This window comes from Panthera uncia, chromosome A2 (genome assembly GCF_023721935.1).
Source record: "Panthera uncia isolate 11264 chromosome A2, Puncia_PCG_1.0, whole genome shotgun sequence".
Lineage (NCBI taxonomy): Eukaryota > Metazoa > Chordata > Mammalia > Carnivora > Felidae > Panthera > Panthera uncia.
Window position 1 is genome coordinate 156,472,983 of NC_064816.1, and position 16,870 is coordinate 156,489,852.

General features: G+C 62.0%; 1 protein-coding gene across 1 annotated transcript in view; it reads left to right on the plus strand.

Annotated features, from left to right (window-relative positions):
- LOC125930496 (SCO-spondin-like) overlaps positions 1-16,870 on the plus strand; it is a 56,687-nt gene that overhangs the window by 2,779 nt on the left and 37,038 nt on the right. Inside the window, 37 exon segments of the mRNA XM_049642313.1 lie at positions 435-765; positions 1,175-1,257; positions 1,372-1,551; positions 1,806-2,050; positions 2,162-2,261; positions 3,222-3,380; positions 3,468-3,547; positions 4,026-4,178; positions 4,429-4,600; positions 4,803-5,043; positions 5,346-5,490; positions 6,374-6,491; positions 6,577-6,752; positions 6,835-7,062; positions 7,266-7,431; positions 7,661-7,895; positions 8,647-8,836; positions 8,979-9,073; positions 9,263-9,519; positions 9,837-9,971; positions 10,596-10,792; positions 10,923-11,050; positions 11,138-11,247; positions 11,577-11,726; positions 11,860-11,953; positions 12,048-12,217; positions 12,430-12,663; positions 12,882-13,103; positions 13,533-13,769; positions 14,581-14,672; positions 14,770-15,001; positions 15,139-15,291; positions 15,395-15,535; positions 15,639-15,821; positions 15,928-16,022; positions 16,024-16,079; positions 16,695-16,848. Of these exon segments, the coding sequence (XP_049498270.1) occupies positions 435-765; positions 1,175-1,257; positions 1,372-1,551; positions 1,806-2,050; positions 2,162-2,261; positions 3,222-3,380; positions 3,468-3,547; positions 4,026-4,178; positions 4,429-4,600; positions 4,803-5,043; positions 5,346-5,490; positions 6,374-6,491; positions 6,577-6,752; positions 6,835-7,062; positions 7,266-7,431; positions 7,661-7,895; positions 8,647-8,836; positions 8,979-9,073; positions 9,263-9,519; positions 9,837-9,971; positions 10,596-10,792; positions 10,923-11,050; positions 11,138-11,247; positions 11,577-11,726; positions 11,860-11,953; positions 12,048-12,217; positions 12,430-12,663; positions 12,882-13,103; positions 13,533-13,769; positions 14,581-14,672; positions 14,770-15,001; positions 15,139-15,291; positions 15,395-15,535; positions 15,639-15,821; positions 15,928-16,022; positions 16,024-16,079; positions 16,695-16,848 (6,137 nt within the window).

Sequence of the window (16,870 nt, forward strand, 5' to 3'; positions counted from 1 at the left end):
CACACACACACACACACACACACACACACACACACACACACACACACGAGGGCCGGAAGGGGACTGTTTCCAGGGAGAACTGGCCTCTGAGGGGATTGTGCAATGCGCAGGCAGGTCCAATCTGGTTCCGAGCAGCTGGTGCCCCAGGGCATGGGGCTGAGATAAAGCTTCCCCAGTCCCATGGGCCTCCCTGTCACTGTCTGGGCTGCCTTGGACACATTGACGCCCGGCTGAAGTAGACCGTGGTGTGGGGCGGGGAAGGCCAGCACTGGCCGTTCTGCTCACTGGCCACAGCCGTCACCTTCTCCAAGCCCAAGCCTCTTAGTCCCCCAGAGGTGACGTGGGGGGAGCATTATGCTGCTCCCTGCCCTCCTCTTTGGGATGGCATGGGCATTGGCTAACGGGTGAGCAGTCCAGCCTGGGGCCCCTCTAAGATTCTTTTCTTCTGTCTCATGAACAGGACCCTCTGGGGCAGCCCGACTCCCCTCCCCTCTGCTTCTTACTCCCACCCAGCCTCCTCTTCAGTTCACCAACTCTTCTGCGGGCAGGGCTTCTTGGCAACAGAAGGGCTGGGGGCAGTGGCTGTCATTCCCCATCTGTGGGCAGGCGGTGGTGCGAGCGGACAGAAACCTTCCTGGTGGAGGAGGAAGTGACCCCCCGCCAGGAGGGCCTGGTGCCTTGCACCAGCCTCTACCATTACCAGCGCCTGGGCTGGCGACTCGACCTGTCCCGGAGCGGACCTGCAGGGCTCTGTCCCATCTACAAGTGAGTGAGGGTTGGAGTCTGGGCTGGCCGCTGAGCAGCAGGGAGCCAACATCCTGGGGGTGGGGGAGAAGGTGAACTGGGTGGTGCCCTGGAGAAGCAGGCATTTGGGAAGTGGGTCTGGCTGGGCTCAGGAAGAGTGGAGGGTGTGGGGCTGGGGACAGGTGACGAGGGGAGCGGGCAGAGCAGGGAGGCACGATGTCTGCTCCTTGTGCCTACCCTCCAGTCTGCCTTCCCAATAGCACTCTCACATTGCACAAGGGGAAATCAAGACCAGGAAGGGAAATTATATGAGAAAGCCACTCAGAGAATAGGTGACCAGATGAAATGTCCCAGGCCATTCTCAGGGACAGGGAAGGGGCTGGGCTGAATAATTAACATCTTCTCTCTGCTGCCTGCTTGGTGGACCCAGGCCCCCAGAAACCCGGCCTGCTGCAAGGAACCGGACAGTGACGGCTTGCTGCCCAGGCTGGGGGGGCACACACTGCACTCTGGGTAAGCACCTGCTCTTTGACCAGATCTGTGGTTTCATGGAGGCTGCCTGGGGAGGGAAGCTGGGCTCAGGCTGACTGTCTGGGCCGCCCCATTCTCTCCCTCTATCCACCGCAGCCCTTGCAGAAGCCAGCCCTGGGGGCCACTGCTTTGCCACGCAGCAGTGCCAGCTGCAGGCAGGCTCAGCTAATGCATCTGCGGGAAGCCTGGAGGAGTGCTGTGCTTGGCCTTGGGGACACAGCTGGCGGGATGGCAGCTCCCAGGCCTGCCTCAGCTGCCCTGGCCGACACCTCCCAGGTGGGTCTGTGGTCCTGGCCACCACTTTCTCCCCCTGCAAGGGCTACCACATAGATTTCTGGAGCTCTGGGCCTTCCTGCAGGACCCCTGCCCACTCCCCTGTGCTCTCAGATGAGTCACCTCCCATCCTGGCCCACCAGAGGGACCATGAACTCTCCACCTGCCTCCCACTCTGGGAGAAGTCCCGCGTCCTCCTCCTCCTTCACCCTCCTACCTTCACACTCAGAGACTCACAGTCGGTGTATCTCCTCCAGGCAGCGCTCCCTCTCCAGCCTCCCTGCAGCCCCTGGTGGGGGCCGTGGCCCAGTTCTGGAGCCAGCGCCAGCAGCCTGCGGCCACCTGCACCACCTGGTCAGGCTTCCACTACCGAACCTTTGACGGGCGTCACTACCACTTCCTGGGCCGCTGCACTTACCTGCTGGCGGGCGCTGCTGATTCCACCTGGGCTGTCCACCTCACGCCCAGGGGGCATTGCCCCCAACCTGGGCACTGTCAGCTGGTGAGGGAGGGAGGGAGAGAGGGAGGGAGGGAGGGAAGACCACAGGGAGGGAGCTGGACACAGGGGAAGGTGAGCCACTGAACACCTCTTCTGCTCTGTGTCTCCCCAAAGGCCCGGGTAATGATGGGACCCGAGGAGGTGCTGATCCAGGGTAAAAATGTCTCTGTGAATGGGCAGCTGATACCTGATGGGGAGTCTCGGCTGCTCCAGGGTAAGGGAGCTGTGGGGAGCAGGAGACTGCCCAGGGCCCCATTTGTTCCCCTGGGACAGTCTGCCTATCCCCCAGAGCAGGGGACAGCAAAAGGGGCAGTTGGGTGGGAGCCTGCTGCTCCACCCCCATTACTGTTGGGCAGTATTTGGAAATGAGGGAGGCTGCTGAGGGGCCAAGACCTCGTCTCCCACAAGCCTCTCCTGCAAGCCACCCCCACTCATCCCCTCACAGTGTGGCTTGGGGCAAGTACCTCTGCTTAACCTCTTTGGGTCTTGGGGGTACCTGGCTGCCATGGGACTCTTGATCTCAGGGTTGTGAGTTCGAGCCCCATGTTGGATGTAGAGATTACTTAAAAATAAAATCTTGGGGCGCCTGGGTGGCTCAGTTGGTTAAGTGTCCAACTCTTGATCTTGGCTCAGGTCTTGATCTCATGGTTCCTACAGATGGAGCCCTGCATAGGGCTCTGCACTGATAGCCCTCCGCCCCTTCCCCCTGCTCATGCGCGCGCGCTCTCTCTCTCTCCCTCTCTCTCTCACACACAATGAATAAATAAACTTAAACAAAGTAACATCTTCAGAAAAGAAAAAACAAAAACCTCTTTGAGTCTCAGTTCCCCCCACCCCCCTCTACCAGTGCTGTGAGGAAGGGCTTTGGAGCTACTAGACGGGTCTCTGTCCCACCAGAACTTTTGCCCTGGTTTTCAGTCCATGAAGTGAAGTGGGTGGAGTTGTGTGCGCGCACATGTGAGCTTTGTAGTTTACTTGTGAGAGCGTCGGTAGTGTCCATGAAATTCTCAAGGACAGTTTCGACGGGAAACCAATCGCTTCTCCTTTAAAGGGTGTCAAGTGCAGAGCTCTCTCGAATTCTAAGAATTCCATCTCCTCTCCTTCCCCAGCAGTCTGAGCCTTGGTGTCATGGTGGGAAGAGTGGGGAGTGTGACTCCTTCCTTCTCCTGCCCAGGGCTGAGCCTGCAATGGCAAGGGGACTGGCTGGTGTTGTCGGGGGGCCTGGGGGTCGTTGTGCAGCTGGACAGGTCCGGTTCAGTCTCCGTTTCTGTGGACTACGAGCTCCAGGGACAAACTCAAGGTCTCTGTGGGGTCTACAGTGGCCGGCCTGAGGGTAAGTGGGCGTGACTTGGTTGCTGGTTTAGGAGGGAAGGAGAGACTGGAGACCCCAGACACAGAGCTCTGCCTCACCCTTCCCCAGATGACTTCCTGGAGCCAGGAGGGAGACTGGCTGTGTTAGCTGCCACCTTTGGGAATTCCTGGAGGCTCCCTGATTCAGAGGTGAGACTGCAGCCCTCAGGGAGCCTGGGCTCCCTGCCCTGCTCCCCAGTTGGCCCCCCACTCCTGGCTTCTCTGACATCTTCAAGCCTCTGCTGTCTGTCTTCATCACTGGCTTTTTCTCTGGGACTAGGCCTGGCCCTCTCCCAGATCCTTGGTCCGGGGAAGGCTCTGAGTCCCGTGGAATTTAAGGTGCTGCCCATGGCATTGGGTGAACTGACCACCCAGGGGACACACTCAGTGACCTGGTCACTGACCAGTTTGGGTTATCAAATCTCTTGCCTGTGGGTTGATGGGACCCCAACTCGCCCACACCCTACCCAGGCGTACAACTTTGTTGCCCCCCAAAGCTTCAGGATGTCTGGGCTGGTGGCCATGACAATGGGGACTTGAAGCAGCCATGAGGGTAGTAGCCACTTTCCTGGTGTCCTGGTCAATGTCCCTCATCCCAGCCCATTAACCTGACTCCAATGGTCTCTAGCCTGGGTGTCTGGATGCAGTGGAAGTGGCCCAGGGCTGTGAGGACCCTGTGAGAGGCACAGAGGCAGGCATGGAGGCTGGCCAGCTGGAAGCTGAAGCCCAGGATGTGTGCCACCAGCTGCTGGAGAGTCCATTCGGGGAGTGCCATGCTCAGGTATGGGTGTGGGTGGGGGTGGTAACCACCACCAGAGAGGCGGGGAGCAGGGGGTGCTACAGAGGTGCCCAACAGGGAATCTAGTCCTGGCATTGCTTTGTATGTATGTATGATCTCAGAGCTCCCTTCTAGTGCTCATTCTGTTTGGTTGTAAGTCAGGGTCCAAGTAAGAGGACCAAGTAAGAGATCCAAGTAAGAGGAGGGAGTGCTGCTGAGTCTGGTTGACTGAGGGCCTGTCCTTTCTCTGAAGGTCCCCCCTGCTGAGTACCACCAGACCTGCCTCTTTGCCTACTGTTCTGGGGCCCCAGCAGGCAGTGGGCGCGAGAGCCGGCGGGAGGCCGTGTGCACCACTTTGGCCAACTATGCCCAAGAGTGTGCCAAGCACCATATCCACGTGGGCTGGAGGAAGCCAGGCTTCTGCGGTAGGTCTGGCGGCTGACCCTCTTTGCATAGGCCCTGGCCTCCCCACCCTGCGGAATTGGGAACTGACTGACAGCAGCCCTGTGGCCCTGGTTTCATGAGCGCCGGGCCACCTCCTGAGCACCCCGTCTTCGGGTTGTGGCCAGCGGGGTCTGGTGGGAGGAGGGGGCCCTCGGACCTCACAGCCCACTCCTGTGCCCGCAGAGCGCCTGTGCCCTGGGGGCCAGCTGTATTCTGACTGCGCCTCGGCCTGCCCGCCCAGCTGCTCGGCAGTGGACGAGGGAGGGGAGGGGTCCTGCCAGGAAGCGTGCGTGAGCGGCTGCGAGTGCCCGCCTGGCCTCTTCTGGGACGGCGCCCTCTGTGTCCCTGCGGCCCGCTGCCCCTGCTACTACCGGCGCCAGCGCTACGCCCCTGGGGACACAGTGCGCCAGCTCTGCAACCCGTGGTGGGTCCGAGGGCCTCGCTGGCCCTTTGGCTGGGGTTGGGAGCGCCGTGGTCCCCGCGGAGCCCTCCCTCATGCTATGTCCTTCAACCTGCCTCCCCTTGGGGGCCCCTCACAAGGGACCGGTGACCTCTCACGGCATAATTGATGGCCCCGCTTAAAGACCTAGCCAGCGACCTCCACCAGCTGACCTCCAAACCTAAGAGAGTTAGAGGGGCTGCGGGGGGAGGGGAGGGGCCACGGTGTTGGGGGCGGGAGGTCGTGAAGCTGAATCCGAGCGCGCTCCCCGCCCCGTGTGCCTACAGCGTGTGCCAGGACGGCCGCTGGCTCTGCGCGCAGGCGCAGTGCCCCGCCGAGTGTGCGGTGGGCGGGGACGGGCATTACGTCACCTTCGATGGGCGGAGCTTCTCCTTCCGCGGCAGCCCAGGTTGCCGCTCCAGCCTGGTGCAGGTGGGTAGGGGATGAACTGCGGGAGAAGTCCTCGTGGGGTTGCTGTGGGAGGCAGGTGACTGTCAGGAAACCTCCACATAAATCAACGACAAACACAGAGTCATCCCGGGAAAAGCTGAGAGAGAACCCACTCTGGAGGGAGGATGGCTCGCCGCAGACACCTCCCCCTCCCCTCCAAACCTCCCCTTCCGGTCTTCACCCCTCCTCGGGTTCCTGAGAATGTTCCTCTGTCATTGCCACCCTAGCCCAGGGGCACGAAGCAAAACTTATCCTCACCGTACTTTCTCACAAATGGGGCAGGCTGGGCTTATCACAGGCGGTTTCCTGCAAAACAACCCCTGACGAAATATGGGTTCTCCTTCCTCTCCACGCCTCCCCTAATAGTTAGGTGACTTACCAAGTTCAGGTCCATAGACACAAACAGGTGTGCACATAATGTCGCGGGCTCATGCAAGTGCGCATAGATTTAACATGTGTATACACACAGACACACATATAGAGCACACATACCCACAGGAAGGGAGAGGGGAGGCATCTTGCTCCAACATGGAGACACACACACATGCGTGCATACACACACACACACACACACACACACACACACATTTCTACCTACTTACATACACACACATGCCTGTCTGCGCGCACAAGCGCACACGCACACACACAGATGCTCACAAGTGTCTGCGCTTGCCAGAGTTAAGCCCTATACCTTGCAGACAGGCTGGCAAGAAGGTGGTCACCACAAGGGATGGGTGGGAGCTGCCCCCAGGTGTGTGCTGTAGGTGTCCTGTGGAACAGGAAAAGGGGCAGACCAGACCCTGTCCCCGGATCCTCCCCCCCCCCCCCCCCCCCCCACCGCATTCCTCAACATCTGCCCCAGGACTTCTCCAAGGGGCAGCTGCTGATTGTGCTGGAGCATGGGGCCTGTGACGCTGGAAGCTGCCTCCACGCCATCTCTGTCTCCCTGGGGGACACCCACATCCAGCTCAGAGACTCAGGTAGCCCCCTCCTGCAATGTGCTCACCCCCAATCCTCATCAGCCCAGCCCTGCAGGGGCAGCCCCTCACAGGCTCCCTATTCCAGGGGCCGTCCTGGTGGATGGGCAGGATGTGGGCTTGCCATGGAGTGGGCCTAAGGGCCTCAGTGTCTCCCGAGCCTCCTCCACCTTCCTACTGCTGCGCTGGCCCGGGGCCCAGGTCCTCTGGGGAGTGTCTGACCCTGCAGCTTACATCACTCTGGACCCGCGCCATGCCCACCAGGTGTGCTAGGGGGCAGGTGAGTGGCTGGGCAAGGCTACACTGGGCCCGATTTGACCGTCCCATGCCCACTCCTGTGGCCCAGGTGCAGGGTCTGTGCGGCACCTTCACCTGGAACCAGCAGGATGACTTCCTGACACCCGCTGGCGATGTGGAGACCAGCGTCGCAGCCTTTGCTAGCAAGTTCCAGGTGGCAGGCGAGGGAAGGTGCCCCTCAGAAGACAGCGCCCCACTTTCCCCCTGTAGCACCCACTCTCAGCGCCATGTTTTTGCCGAGGCAGCTTGTGCCGTCCTGCATGGCCCAACTTTCCAGGTAGCCGGATTGGGGGTGCTCCTGTTTGCACCTGTAAGGTGGGGTCAGTACCTGCTCTGCTCTCCTCTTGGGCTACTGGGAGGGCCCGGCTCCCTGCCGTGGGCAGGGCTACCGAGCACAGGGAGGTGGCAGTGGGGACCAGAGGGGATGGGGGAATCTGTGGAGGAGGAGGTGGCTCAATTTTTCCCTCCTCTCCCCGCGAGGAGTGCCAAGGGCTGGTGGACAGGGAAATGTTCCACCTGCGCTGCTTGGCAGCCGTGTGTGGCTGTGCTCCTGGCAAGGACTGCCTGTGTCCTGTGCTTGCTGCCTTTGCTCGTCGCTGTGCCCGGGAGGGTGTCCCGTCTCTCTGGAGGACCCAGACACTCTGCCGTGAGTCTGCTCAGCCAGCTAGCCCCAGGGTGCTCCTCCCAGCCCTCTTCTAGGAGTAGCCCAGAAGGATCCAAAAGCTTCGCAACAAGGGAAGGTCCCCAGGAGGGCCTCTGACCATGGCAGATTGCTGAGTTTGCCTTCTTCCAGAGGCATAGGGGGTGCGAATTCCAGAAGGGTGGGCAGAGCAGCAGCAGTTATGTCCCTGACCTGCATGTGTCTCTGTGCCCAGCTGTCCTGTGTCCCGGGGGCCAGGAGTACCAGGAGTGTGCCCCGGCGTGTGGTCAAAACTGTGGGGAGCCAGAAGACTGTGGGGAGCTGGGCAGCTGTGTGGCTGGGTGTAATTGCCCCCCAGGGCTGCTATGGGACCCCGAAGGCGAGTGCGTGCCCCCCAACTTGTGCTCCTGCCAGCTTGGAACTCAACGCTATGCTCCCGGCAGTGCCACCATGAGGGACTGCAACCACTGGTGAGGGCAGTGGTCTTGGGGGGTAAGCAAAGAGCTTGGGGGTGAAGAAATAGAGCTTAGAGACAAGGGGCTGGGCTTGTAGCCCCGTGGGTTAGGGCACGGTATGCACACGTGGGACGACAGAGCATTGCTAGCCCTTCTGGCCTATAAAGCACTCTTGTACGTTATCTTATTTAATTTTACTGAATTCTTACAATAACCTAATATAGTAGAAAGTAGAAGAATTGTTCCCATTTGGCAGATGAGGAAACTGAGGCTCGACTAAGGCCAAACAGCTTGCAGAGTCACACAGCTTATTAATGATGACGGACTAGAACCCAGATCTCTGAATTCTGGATGAGTCTGGTTCAGAGGCTCTTCCAAGGATTAGGGAGAAGTAAAGGCCAGTTCTGGACCTGTGGAGTCCAGGCCAGTGGTCAGGACTTGGTGGGTGAAGATGAGACTTTAGAGAATCCCTCTCCTACCCGGGCGGTGAATGGGGTTCTTCAAGAGCCTCAGAGCCCAGAGAATGGTCCCATTGGAGCTGGGGCAGGAAAGGGTAACCATGCCCATCCCAGGTATGGCTGGTGCTGGGGGCAGCCCCACTTCCTGTGCTCGTAACTAGGGTTTGGGGGTGAGACGCTCAGGTCTCCAGAGTCAACATTAGGGGCTTGGACCTTCTGGGTTCCTGAGATTCTCCCAGGTCAGACCAGGCGCCTGGAGGTGAGTGCTGTCTTGGGCCTGCCTCTTACCTCCCTCGTGACCTCGGCAGTGTCTGCCAGGAGAGGGGCCTCTGGAATTGCACTGCTCACCGCTGTGGCCCCCAGCGGACCTTCTGCCCCCGTGAGCTTGTCTATGTCCCTGGTGCCTGCCTCCTTACCTGTGACAACCTGCATGCCAACCATTCCTGCCCCCCGGACAGCACAGGGAGCTGTGTCTGTCCCCCAGGCACCGTGCTGCTGGTGAGTCTGGGAGGGGGCTGCATGGGGCACCGTGGGGCCTGCTGTAACCATGGCACTGCCCTAGTCCCCTGGCTGTCTGAAACAGTGGGCAGTGGGTCAGGCAGCCCTCCAAGGTGCCTCTTTGCCCCCGGCCTCTGCCCAGAACGAACGCTGTGTGCCTCCTGAGCTCTGTCCCTGCCGTCACGGCGGGCAGTGGTACCCGCCCAATGCCACCATCCAGGAGGATTGCAACATCTGGTATGCCCTTTGGACCAGGACGATGGGTGGGGTGGGATATCCAGACTGGCCTGGGCAATGGGAGCTCTCCAGGATTCCCCCAAGCTGAGGGTCTGTTGGGAGTTGCGTGGAACCTGGACCAGGTGCATCCCCTAGATACAGCTCTGGCTTCATGTCCTCATGACTCTGTTTCCCCACCGCCCCCCACAGTGTGTGCCAGGGTCGGCAGTGGCACTGCACGAGCCGCCAGTGCCGTGGATGGTGCCAGGCATCGGGTGCCCCCCACTATGTGACATTCGACGGGCTGGCTTTCACCTTCCCTGGAGCCTGTGAATATTTGCTGGTGCGAGAGGCCAGCGGCCAGTTCACAGTCTCAGCCCAGAACCTGCCCTGTGGGGCCAGTGGCCTCACCTGCACCAAGGCGCTGACCGTGCAACTACAGAGCACCATTGTGCACATGCTCAGAGGTGGCTGTAACATTGAAGGGTGGCATGGCCAGGGAGGGGCGTGCTGGGTGGCATCACAGTTCTGCACGGGTGACCAAGGCCCGGGGTTCCCCACTGCTTACCATCAGGGAAGTGGGGCTGGTGCTTTTCCTCTCTCCTCTTGTGTGGGAATCATAATTCTGGAAGGCTCCAAGAAATTAAGGTCCAGAGGCTTGCCCAAGGTCTCATAGCTAGAGAAGCAAAAGGAAAGGTTGGACAGCAGGCTGGTGAGGGCCTCCTGGGGATCTGGGAGCCCTTCTACTCCGAGGCAGGGCCTGAAAGTCTCTCTTCCTCCGCAGGCCGAGCAGTGATGGTGAATGGGGCGAGCATAACACTCCCCAAGGTCTACACGGGCCCTGGGCTGAGCCTGCGTCGTGCTGGTCTCTTCCTGCTACTCACAACCCGCCTGGGCTTCAGCCTGTTCTGGGATGGAGGTCAGGCCCCAACCTTAACCTTAACCATCTGACCCATGCCCGCCTTAGTGTCATGAGGCTGGCTCCCCCTAAACCCTTCCTCTTCCATACGAGTGGCGGGAGTTCCCAAATTGCGCTCTTAAAATTATGTTTCTCTTCAACGTAAGAGCAACAGTGCCTCACCTAAGAAATATTTAGAAAATACCTAGTTTGGGAAAGAAGAAATGAAAATAAATCTCCTAACATCCCACCACCCAAACCCAAGCGGTAGGCATTTTAGAAATAACTGTTACTGAGAAATCGAAGAAAACCAGAGTAACCCCTGAAGGAGTTGCCTGGTTGGCACAGCGAGGTTGCCCTCTGAGTCTCTGGTCACTAAGGCCTCCGGGTCTGGTGGTGTCACAGTCTGTCTTGGAGCCTGGATCCCTCCCAGAATCTGGCCCGCTGGAGAATTTCCCTCGTCCCGCTTCTGCCCTCGCCCTCCAGATCTAGGTCTCTTACCATCGCCAATCATCCTCCCAAAAGAGTGCACGAGCACCCCTTATTGGGTTGTGGTCCCTGGGCAGATGGTCAGACAGGCCCACGGAATAGCCGCCCTTGTCTTCTTTCTCCACAATGCTGGCCCCTGCTGCCCCCTCTGCCCAGGCACCCGGGTCCTGGTGCAGCTGTCCCCGCACTTCCGGGGCCGTGTGTCTGGTCTGTGCGGGGACTTTGATGGAGATGCCAGTAATGACCTGCGGAGCCGCCAGGGGGTCCTGGAACCCACAGCTGAGCTGGCTGCCCACTCCTGGCACCTGAATCCTCTCTGCCCTGAGCCGGGAGAGCTGCCACACCCCTGCACTGTGAGCATGGGTGGGAATGGGGGGAGGGAGTGGGGGCAGCTACAGAAACCTGCAGGGGGTAGGATCCAGAGGCTGGGTGCTTGCAGATGGGGTCTAGCTGGTCCACGATATGGACCTGCTCTGCCTGCAGGTGAACGCCCACCGGGCCAGCTGGGCCCACGCCCGCTGCGGGGTGATGCTGCAGTCACTCTTTGCCCGGTGCCATGCAGAGGTGCCCCCACAGCAGCACTACGAGCGGTGTGTGCATGATGCCTGCGGGTGAGAGGGGCGAGCCTGGGGACGGGGTGGGAATGGGTAGGTTGGGGGTGGGGAGGGGGTCCAGGGGCTGAACAATCCCTTCCACAGCTGTGATTCGGGGGGTGACTGTGAGTGTCTCTGCTCGGCCATTGCCACGTATGCAGATGAGTGTGCCCGGCATGGGCTCTTTGTGCGCTGGCGCAGCCAGGAGCTCTGCCGTGAGTGTGCCCTGCCCTGGGTCCCCGATGCCCAATCCCACCGCCCATTCCGCTCCTTCATGGGTGCTCTCCCTGGCCTGCCAGCAAGCCATGCGTTCATTCAAAGGCAAATATGTGTGGTGTTCACGCTGTCGTAGATGAACCAGACGGGCAAGGTTGCTTTCCTATAGAACTGTCATGTTGCCAATGGCCTTGGGAGGGGCTCAGCAAGAGTCTACACCGTGCACCCCTGTGCCCTCCATGAGTATCCGCTTGGGCTGGCTCGCCTGCTTGTTGCATCCTGGTGCCGTTGCACCTCAGTGACCCAAGCCTCTCTCTTCTCCACCCAGCTCTGCAGTGTGAAGGGGGCCAGGTGTATGAGGCCTGTGGCCCCATATGCCCCCCCACCTGCCATGACCATGGTCCTGAACCTGGGTGGCACTGCCAGGCTGTCGCCTGCGTGGAGGGCTGCTTCTGCCCCGAGGGGACTCTGTTCCATGGTGTGTAGGGTCAGAAGAGGCAGAGGGGAGGGGACCCTGGGAGGGGGAAGAGAGCCACAAGGCCTGGGTGACAAGGCTGGCACTAGGGGCCGCTGTGCCCCTTTTGCTCCAGTCCTACCCTCTGTGATCCCAGGAGGAGTCTGCCTAGAACCAGCTTCCTGCCCCTGTGAGTCAGGGGGCAGCTTTTTCCCCCCGGGGACTGTGCTGCAGAAGGACTGTGGGAACTGGTGAGTGCGGAGGGGGGGTGGCTCAGGGGAGCCCCATGCCCCTGAGTTGCCAAAGCCCAGCTCTGTGGCTGATCCCGGGACGCTGTGTGCTCAGCACATGCCAGGAAAGTCAGTGGCTTTGCGGGAGTGGCAGGACCCGCTGTGAGGAGCCGGTGCCCGGCTGTGTGGAGGGAGAGGCCCTGTGCCAGGAGAGTGGGCACTGTGTGCCCCACGGGTGGCTTTGTGACAACCAGGATGACTGTGGCGATGGCTCGGACGAGGAGGGTGAGTGTCCTCGTCTGTGGGGGGCAGCGACTGAGTGATGGGTCTCTCCTACTGTGCGGGTGTCTCTTATGCGTAACTGAACGGTTTCCTGAGCTGCTGCTCACATCGCCGGCAGCGATGGCTGGCGGGCAGGGCTGTTCTGGTCTTTCCAGGGTCAGGGGCTTCTCTAGGACCCTTTGTCATCTTGCCCCTGCCTGCTTGCCCCATGCCAGGCTGTGCCACCCCAGGCTGTGGGGAGGGGCAGATGTCTTGCAGCTCCGGCCGCTGCCTGCCCCTGGCCCTGCTCTGTGACGGGCGGGACGACTGTGGAGATGGGACGGATGAGCAGGGCTGCCCGTGCCCCCACGACTCGCTGGCCTGTGCTGATGGGCGCTGCCTGCCCCCCGCCCTGCTCTGTGACGGACATCCCGACTGTCCCGACGCTGCCGATGAGGAGGCCTGTCTGGGTGGGTGGTCTCCGCTCTGGACTCCAGTCCACAAGGCACCCCCCCCCCCCCCCCCCCCACCCCCTTGTCTTGTGAGCCCCAACCTTCCTGCCTCCCCTCCTCCACCAATTCAGGCTCCTGCTGGGAAGCCGGCACCTGTAATGTGTGCACAGGGGCACCCCAAACAGTGGGATTACAGGGCAGCGTTTGGGACCAGCTCCTCCTTTCTCTGGCTGCAGGGCAGCTGAATTGCACTCCTGGGGAGGTGTCCTGTGTCGATGGCACCTGCGTGGGGGCCATCCTGCTGTGTGACGGAACCTGGGACTGCCCAGATGGAGCCGATGAGGGACCCGGGCACTGCCCCTTCCTTTCGCTGCCCACTCCCCCGGCTGGCACTTTGCCGGGCCCCTCCGCTGGCTCTGGGGAGACTGCACCAACTCCCCTGGCCAGTGCCAGCCCTGGTGAGTGTCCTGGAGGAAAAGGGGTAAGAAAACTGCAGTCCCGAGGCCTGGGAAAGAAGAGTGGGGAGGGCGCCTCAGAGGGAGGCATTGGGGCATTGGGGCTGGCACAGACGCAGCCTCCTGAAGACACCAGAATGCACAAAGGGAAGGGGGTTTAAGAGGGACTGGAAGAGTCCAGATCTTACTTGCGGACATGCCCCCACGCCCCCAACCGCTGAGGTGAGGTGGTTGGGGTGGTCAGTGGAATGCCTGGACAAGAGGAGAGGTTTTGGGAAACCAGTCAGGGAGCAAACGGGCGGGAGCGACGGGACGTGGGGAGGTGGGGGCAGTCCGGGCTCGGGAAGGGGGCGGGAAGGGCGGGCACCGGGAGGCGGGCGGCGGCGGTGGAGGGGCCGGGCGGGCCGGGTCTAGCGCGGGTGCCCGCCGCAGCGCCCCCCTGCGGCCCCCTCGAGTTTCCGTGCGGCAGCGGCGAGTGCGCCCCGCGGGGCTGGCGCTGCGACCGCGAGGAGGACTGCGCCGACGGCAGCGACGAGCGCGGCTGCGGCTGGTCCTGCGCGCCGCACCACGCGCCCTGCGCCCGCGGCCCGCACTGCGTGTCCCCCGCGCAGCTGTGCGACGGTGTGCCGCACTGCCCCGACGGCTCGGACGAGAGCCCAGAGGCCTGCGGTGAGAGCCTGGGCCGCCTCGGGGCCGTGTCTTCTCCCCTCCCCACCCCCCCCCCCCCCCCGGGGGGGCGGCGGGCTAGGGAGCAACTTGGGGCTGCGACCTCAGAGGGTCCTTTGATCTTTTTCCCCAAATTCTCTTCCAGGATTTTGCCCCCCCCCCCCCCCCCCCCCCTCCCCAGGGGAAAGAAGAAAGAGGCTTTTGTCTTTGCCTGCATTTGGGCCAGAAGGGACACGAGGATGGGCAGTGGCTCAGCAGCGTGGGGAGTGGGCCTGTTTGGAGGGCTACCCCTCCAGCTCCACCCCACCAGACCTGGGAGTTCCCTTCGTGCCCCTGCATGTCAGCCCTTCCTGTCCTGGCCACCTCACCCTGGGAGGAGGGGGCAGCTGTCCACCGGCTCCAGTGCCTCCCCAGGTCCGTCTGCCCCTTCTGGACCCCTCCCAAGGTGTCTTTGAGCCAGGTTCAGGTTCCGTGTAGGCTCAGCCTTCTCCTTGCCCTCCCCTTCCAGTACTCTTGGCTCCCCCTGCCAACCCCTCTGCAGAGAGAGGGTGGGAGGGGCAGGAGCCCAACAGGACACTCTCCGGGTGCCCACAGGCTCCACCCAGCTGCCCCCCTGCGGTGGCCTCTTCTCCTGTGGTTTGGCTCCCCAGCTGTGCCTGAGCCTCGAGCAGCTCTGTGATGGCATCTCTGACTGTTCCCAGGGCGAGGATGAGCTGGGCTGCGGTATGGACACGGTTCCCCTGATGAAGGCCAAGGCTGGTGGGGGCTGGGGGGGGAGTTCTCGTCTTACTGTTTTCTTTTCTCTTCCCCTCAGAGGGGATGACCGCCCCAGGAGGCCCCAACGGGACAAAGGTTCCCTGCCCGGAATACTCCTGCCCTGATGGCCTGTGCATCAGTTTCCAGCTGGTGAGAGAGGGAAGGAGGGAGGGGGGAAGGGGGTGGCACAGGCAGAGCCATTGTGCCACCTGACTTGAAAGGAACTTTGATCCTGTTCCCTCCCCAGGTGTGTGACGGGCAGCCTGACTGTGAATTGGCAGGGATGGCAGGGCCTTCCCCAGAAGAGCAGGGCTGTGGGGCGTGGAGCCCCTGGGACCCGTGGGGGCCATGCAGCAGGACATGTGGGCCTGGGGTGCAGGCCCGGAGCCGCCGCTGCTCCCCACCTAGTCTCCCGGTGCTGCAGCACTGCCCAGGCCCTGAGCACCAGACTCAGGCCTGCTTCATGGCCGCCTGCCCCGGTGAGGGGCCTGGGGTACCCGGGAGGGCCAGGGGGCGGGCGGCGGCCCAGAGAGAGCAAGGGAGAGGAAGATCACGGGGCTCTCAGACTGGCCTCATGCCCCCCTCCTCCCACTTGTCCTGCCCCTTCTCCTCACAGTGGATGGTGAATGGACCTCTTGGTCTCCCTGGTCCCCGTGCTCTGAGCCATGCACGGGCACCATGACCCGGCAGCGGCAGTGTCACCCACCCCAGAATGGGGGCCGGACCTGCACCATGCTGCCCGGGGGCTCTCACTCCACCCACGAGACCAGTGAGTGCGAGGAAGGAGGGCACGGCTGGGAGGTGGCTTGTTTCGGTTGTTTCGGCAGGGGACCGACCCACTGTTCCGAACCGTGGTTCTGATTTTCTCTCAGGGCCCTGCCCTCGGGACGGCTGCCTCAATGCCACCTGCTCCGGGCAGCTGGTGTTCTGGCCCTGTGCTCCCTGTCCTCTGACTTGCGATGAAGTCTCTGGTCGGGCTGTGTGCTCGGCTGACCAGCCCTGCAGCAGCCCAGGTAAGGGTGGGGGGCGGGGGGTGGCTCTGGGCCCAGGTTGTGGCCGGTGTGTCTGTGGAGGCTGAATGCTCTGCAGGGAAGCCTCACCCTGGGCCTTCTCTAGGCTGCTGGTGCCCTGCCGGACAGGTGCTGGGCAGTGAGGGGCAGTGTGTATGGCCCCGGCAGTGCCCCTGCCTGGTGGATGGCACCCGCTACTGGCCTGGGCAGCGCATCAAAGCCAGCTGCCAGCTGTGCATCTGCCAGGATGGGCGGCCCCAACGCTGTCGGCCCGATCCAGATTGTGCTGGTGAGGCCCCACCCTTGACCCTTCCCGAGGGGTCCTTGTCCCCTCCCAGACTACCCAGCTGGGCACCCAGCCCTCCTCTGACCCCTGACTCTTGGTTCTCCCGCAGTGAACTGTGGCTGGTCATCCTGGTCCCCCTGGGCTGAGTGCCTGGGCCCCTGCGGGAGCCAGAGCATCCAGTGGTCCTTCCGGAGCCCCAACAACCCCCCCCCTCTCGGGCCAAGGTCGCCAGTGCCGGGGCATCCACCGCAAGGCCCGCAGGTACTTGCACCCACCTCAGGGACCCACAGAGACCTTTACCTCTCACCTCCAGCGCCCAGGTAGGAAGCTGCTGGTGTGCCCTTTCTTGAGATACTTCCACAGCTACCATGGACTCCAAATGAGGAACCTCTCCTACTCTGAGCCCTATTAGTCTAAACACCAGGATTCCCAGCGCCTCTTTGGGGGAATATCTGGCCTTCTTCTGCATCAGTTTTAGGCTCTCAAGGTCCAAAAGAGGGGTATAGGGAGCCCACAAGTCTAGGGGCAAGTATGGGTCCTCTGGTTTGCACCCTGTGCCTCTGAAGGTCGCTGAAGGGAGGTACTGAGGGGGTGAGCCAGATCTGCCCACCACGCCCCCTCTGAAATGGGCTCCACTGGCTAGGGTCTTGGCACAGATTGCTTCCACACCCCTTTCTTGGGCCAGTTGCAGTTTCTGGGGTGCAGGGCTGGGAGTCAGGAGATAGGGAGACCAAGCATCGCAGCTGGTCCAGGACTTTTCCCGGTTTTATCACTGAAAGTCCCAAGTCCTGGGAGACCGCTCACTCCGGGCACACCAGGACGGGCTGGTTGCCTAGGCGAGCCCACTCACCCGGCAAGTGGCGGCCCTTCTTCCAGGTGCCGGACGGAGCCGTGTGAGGGCTGTGAGCAGCGGGGCCGGGTCCGCAGCGTAGGGGAGCGCTGGCGAGAGGGCCCCTGCGGAGTCTGCCAGTGTCTGCACAACAGCACCGCGCGCTGCTCCCCCTACTGCCCACTGGGTGGCTGCCCCCAGGTGAGGGGGCATAGGGGCCTGG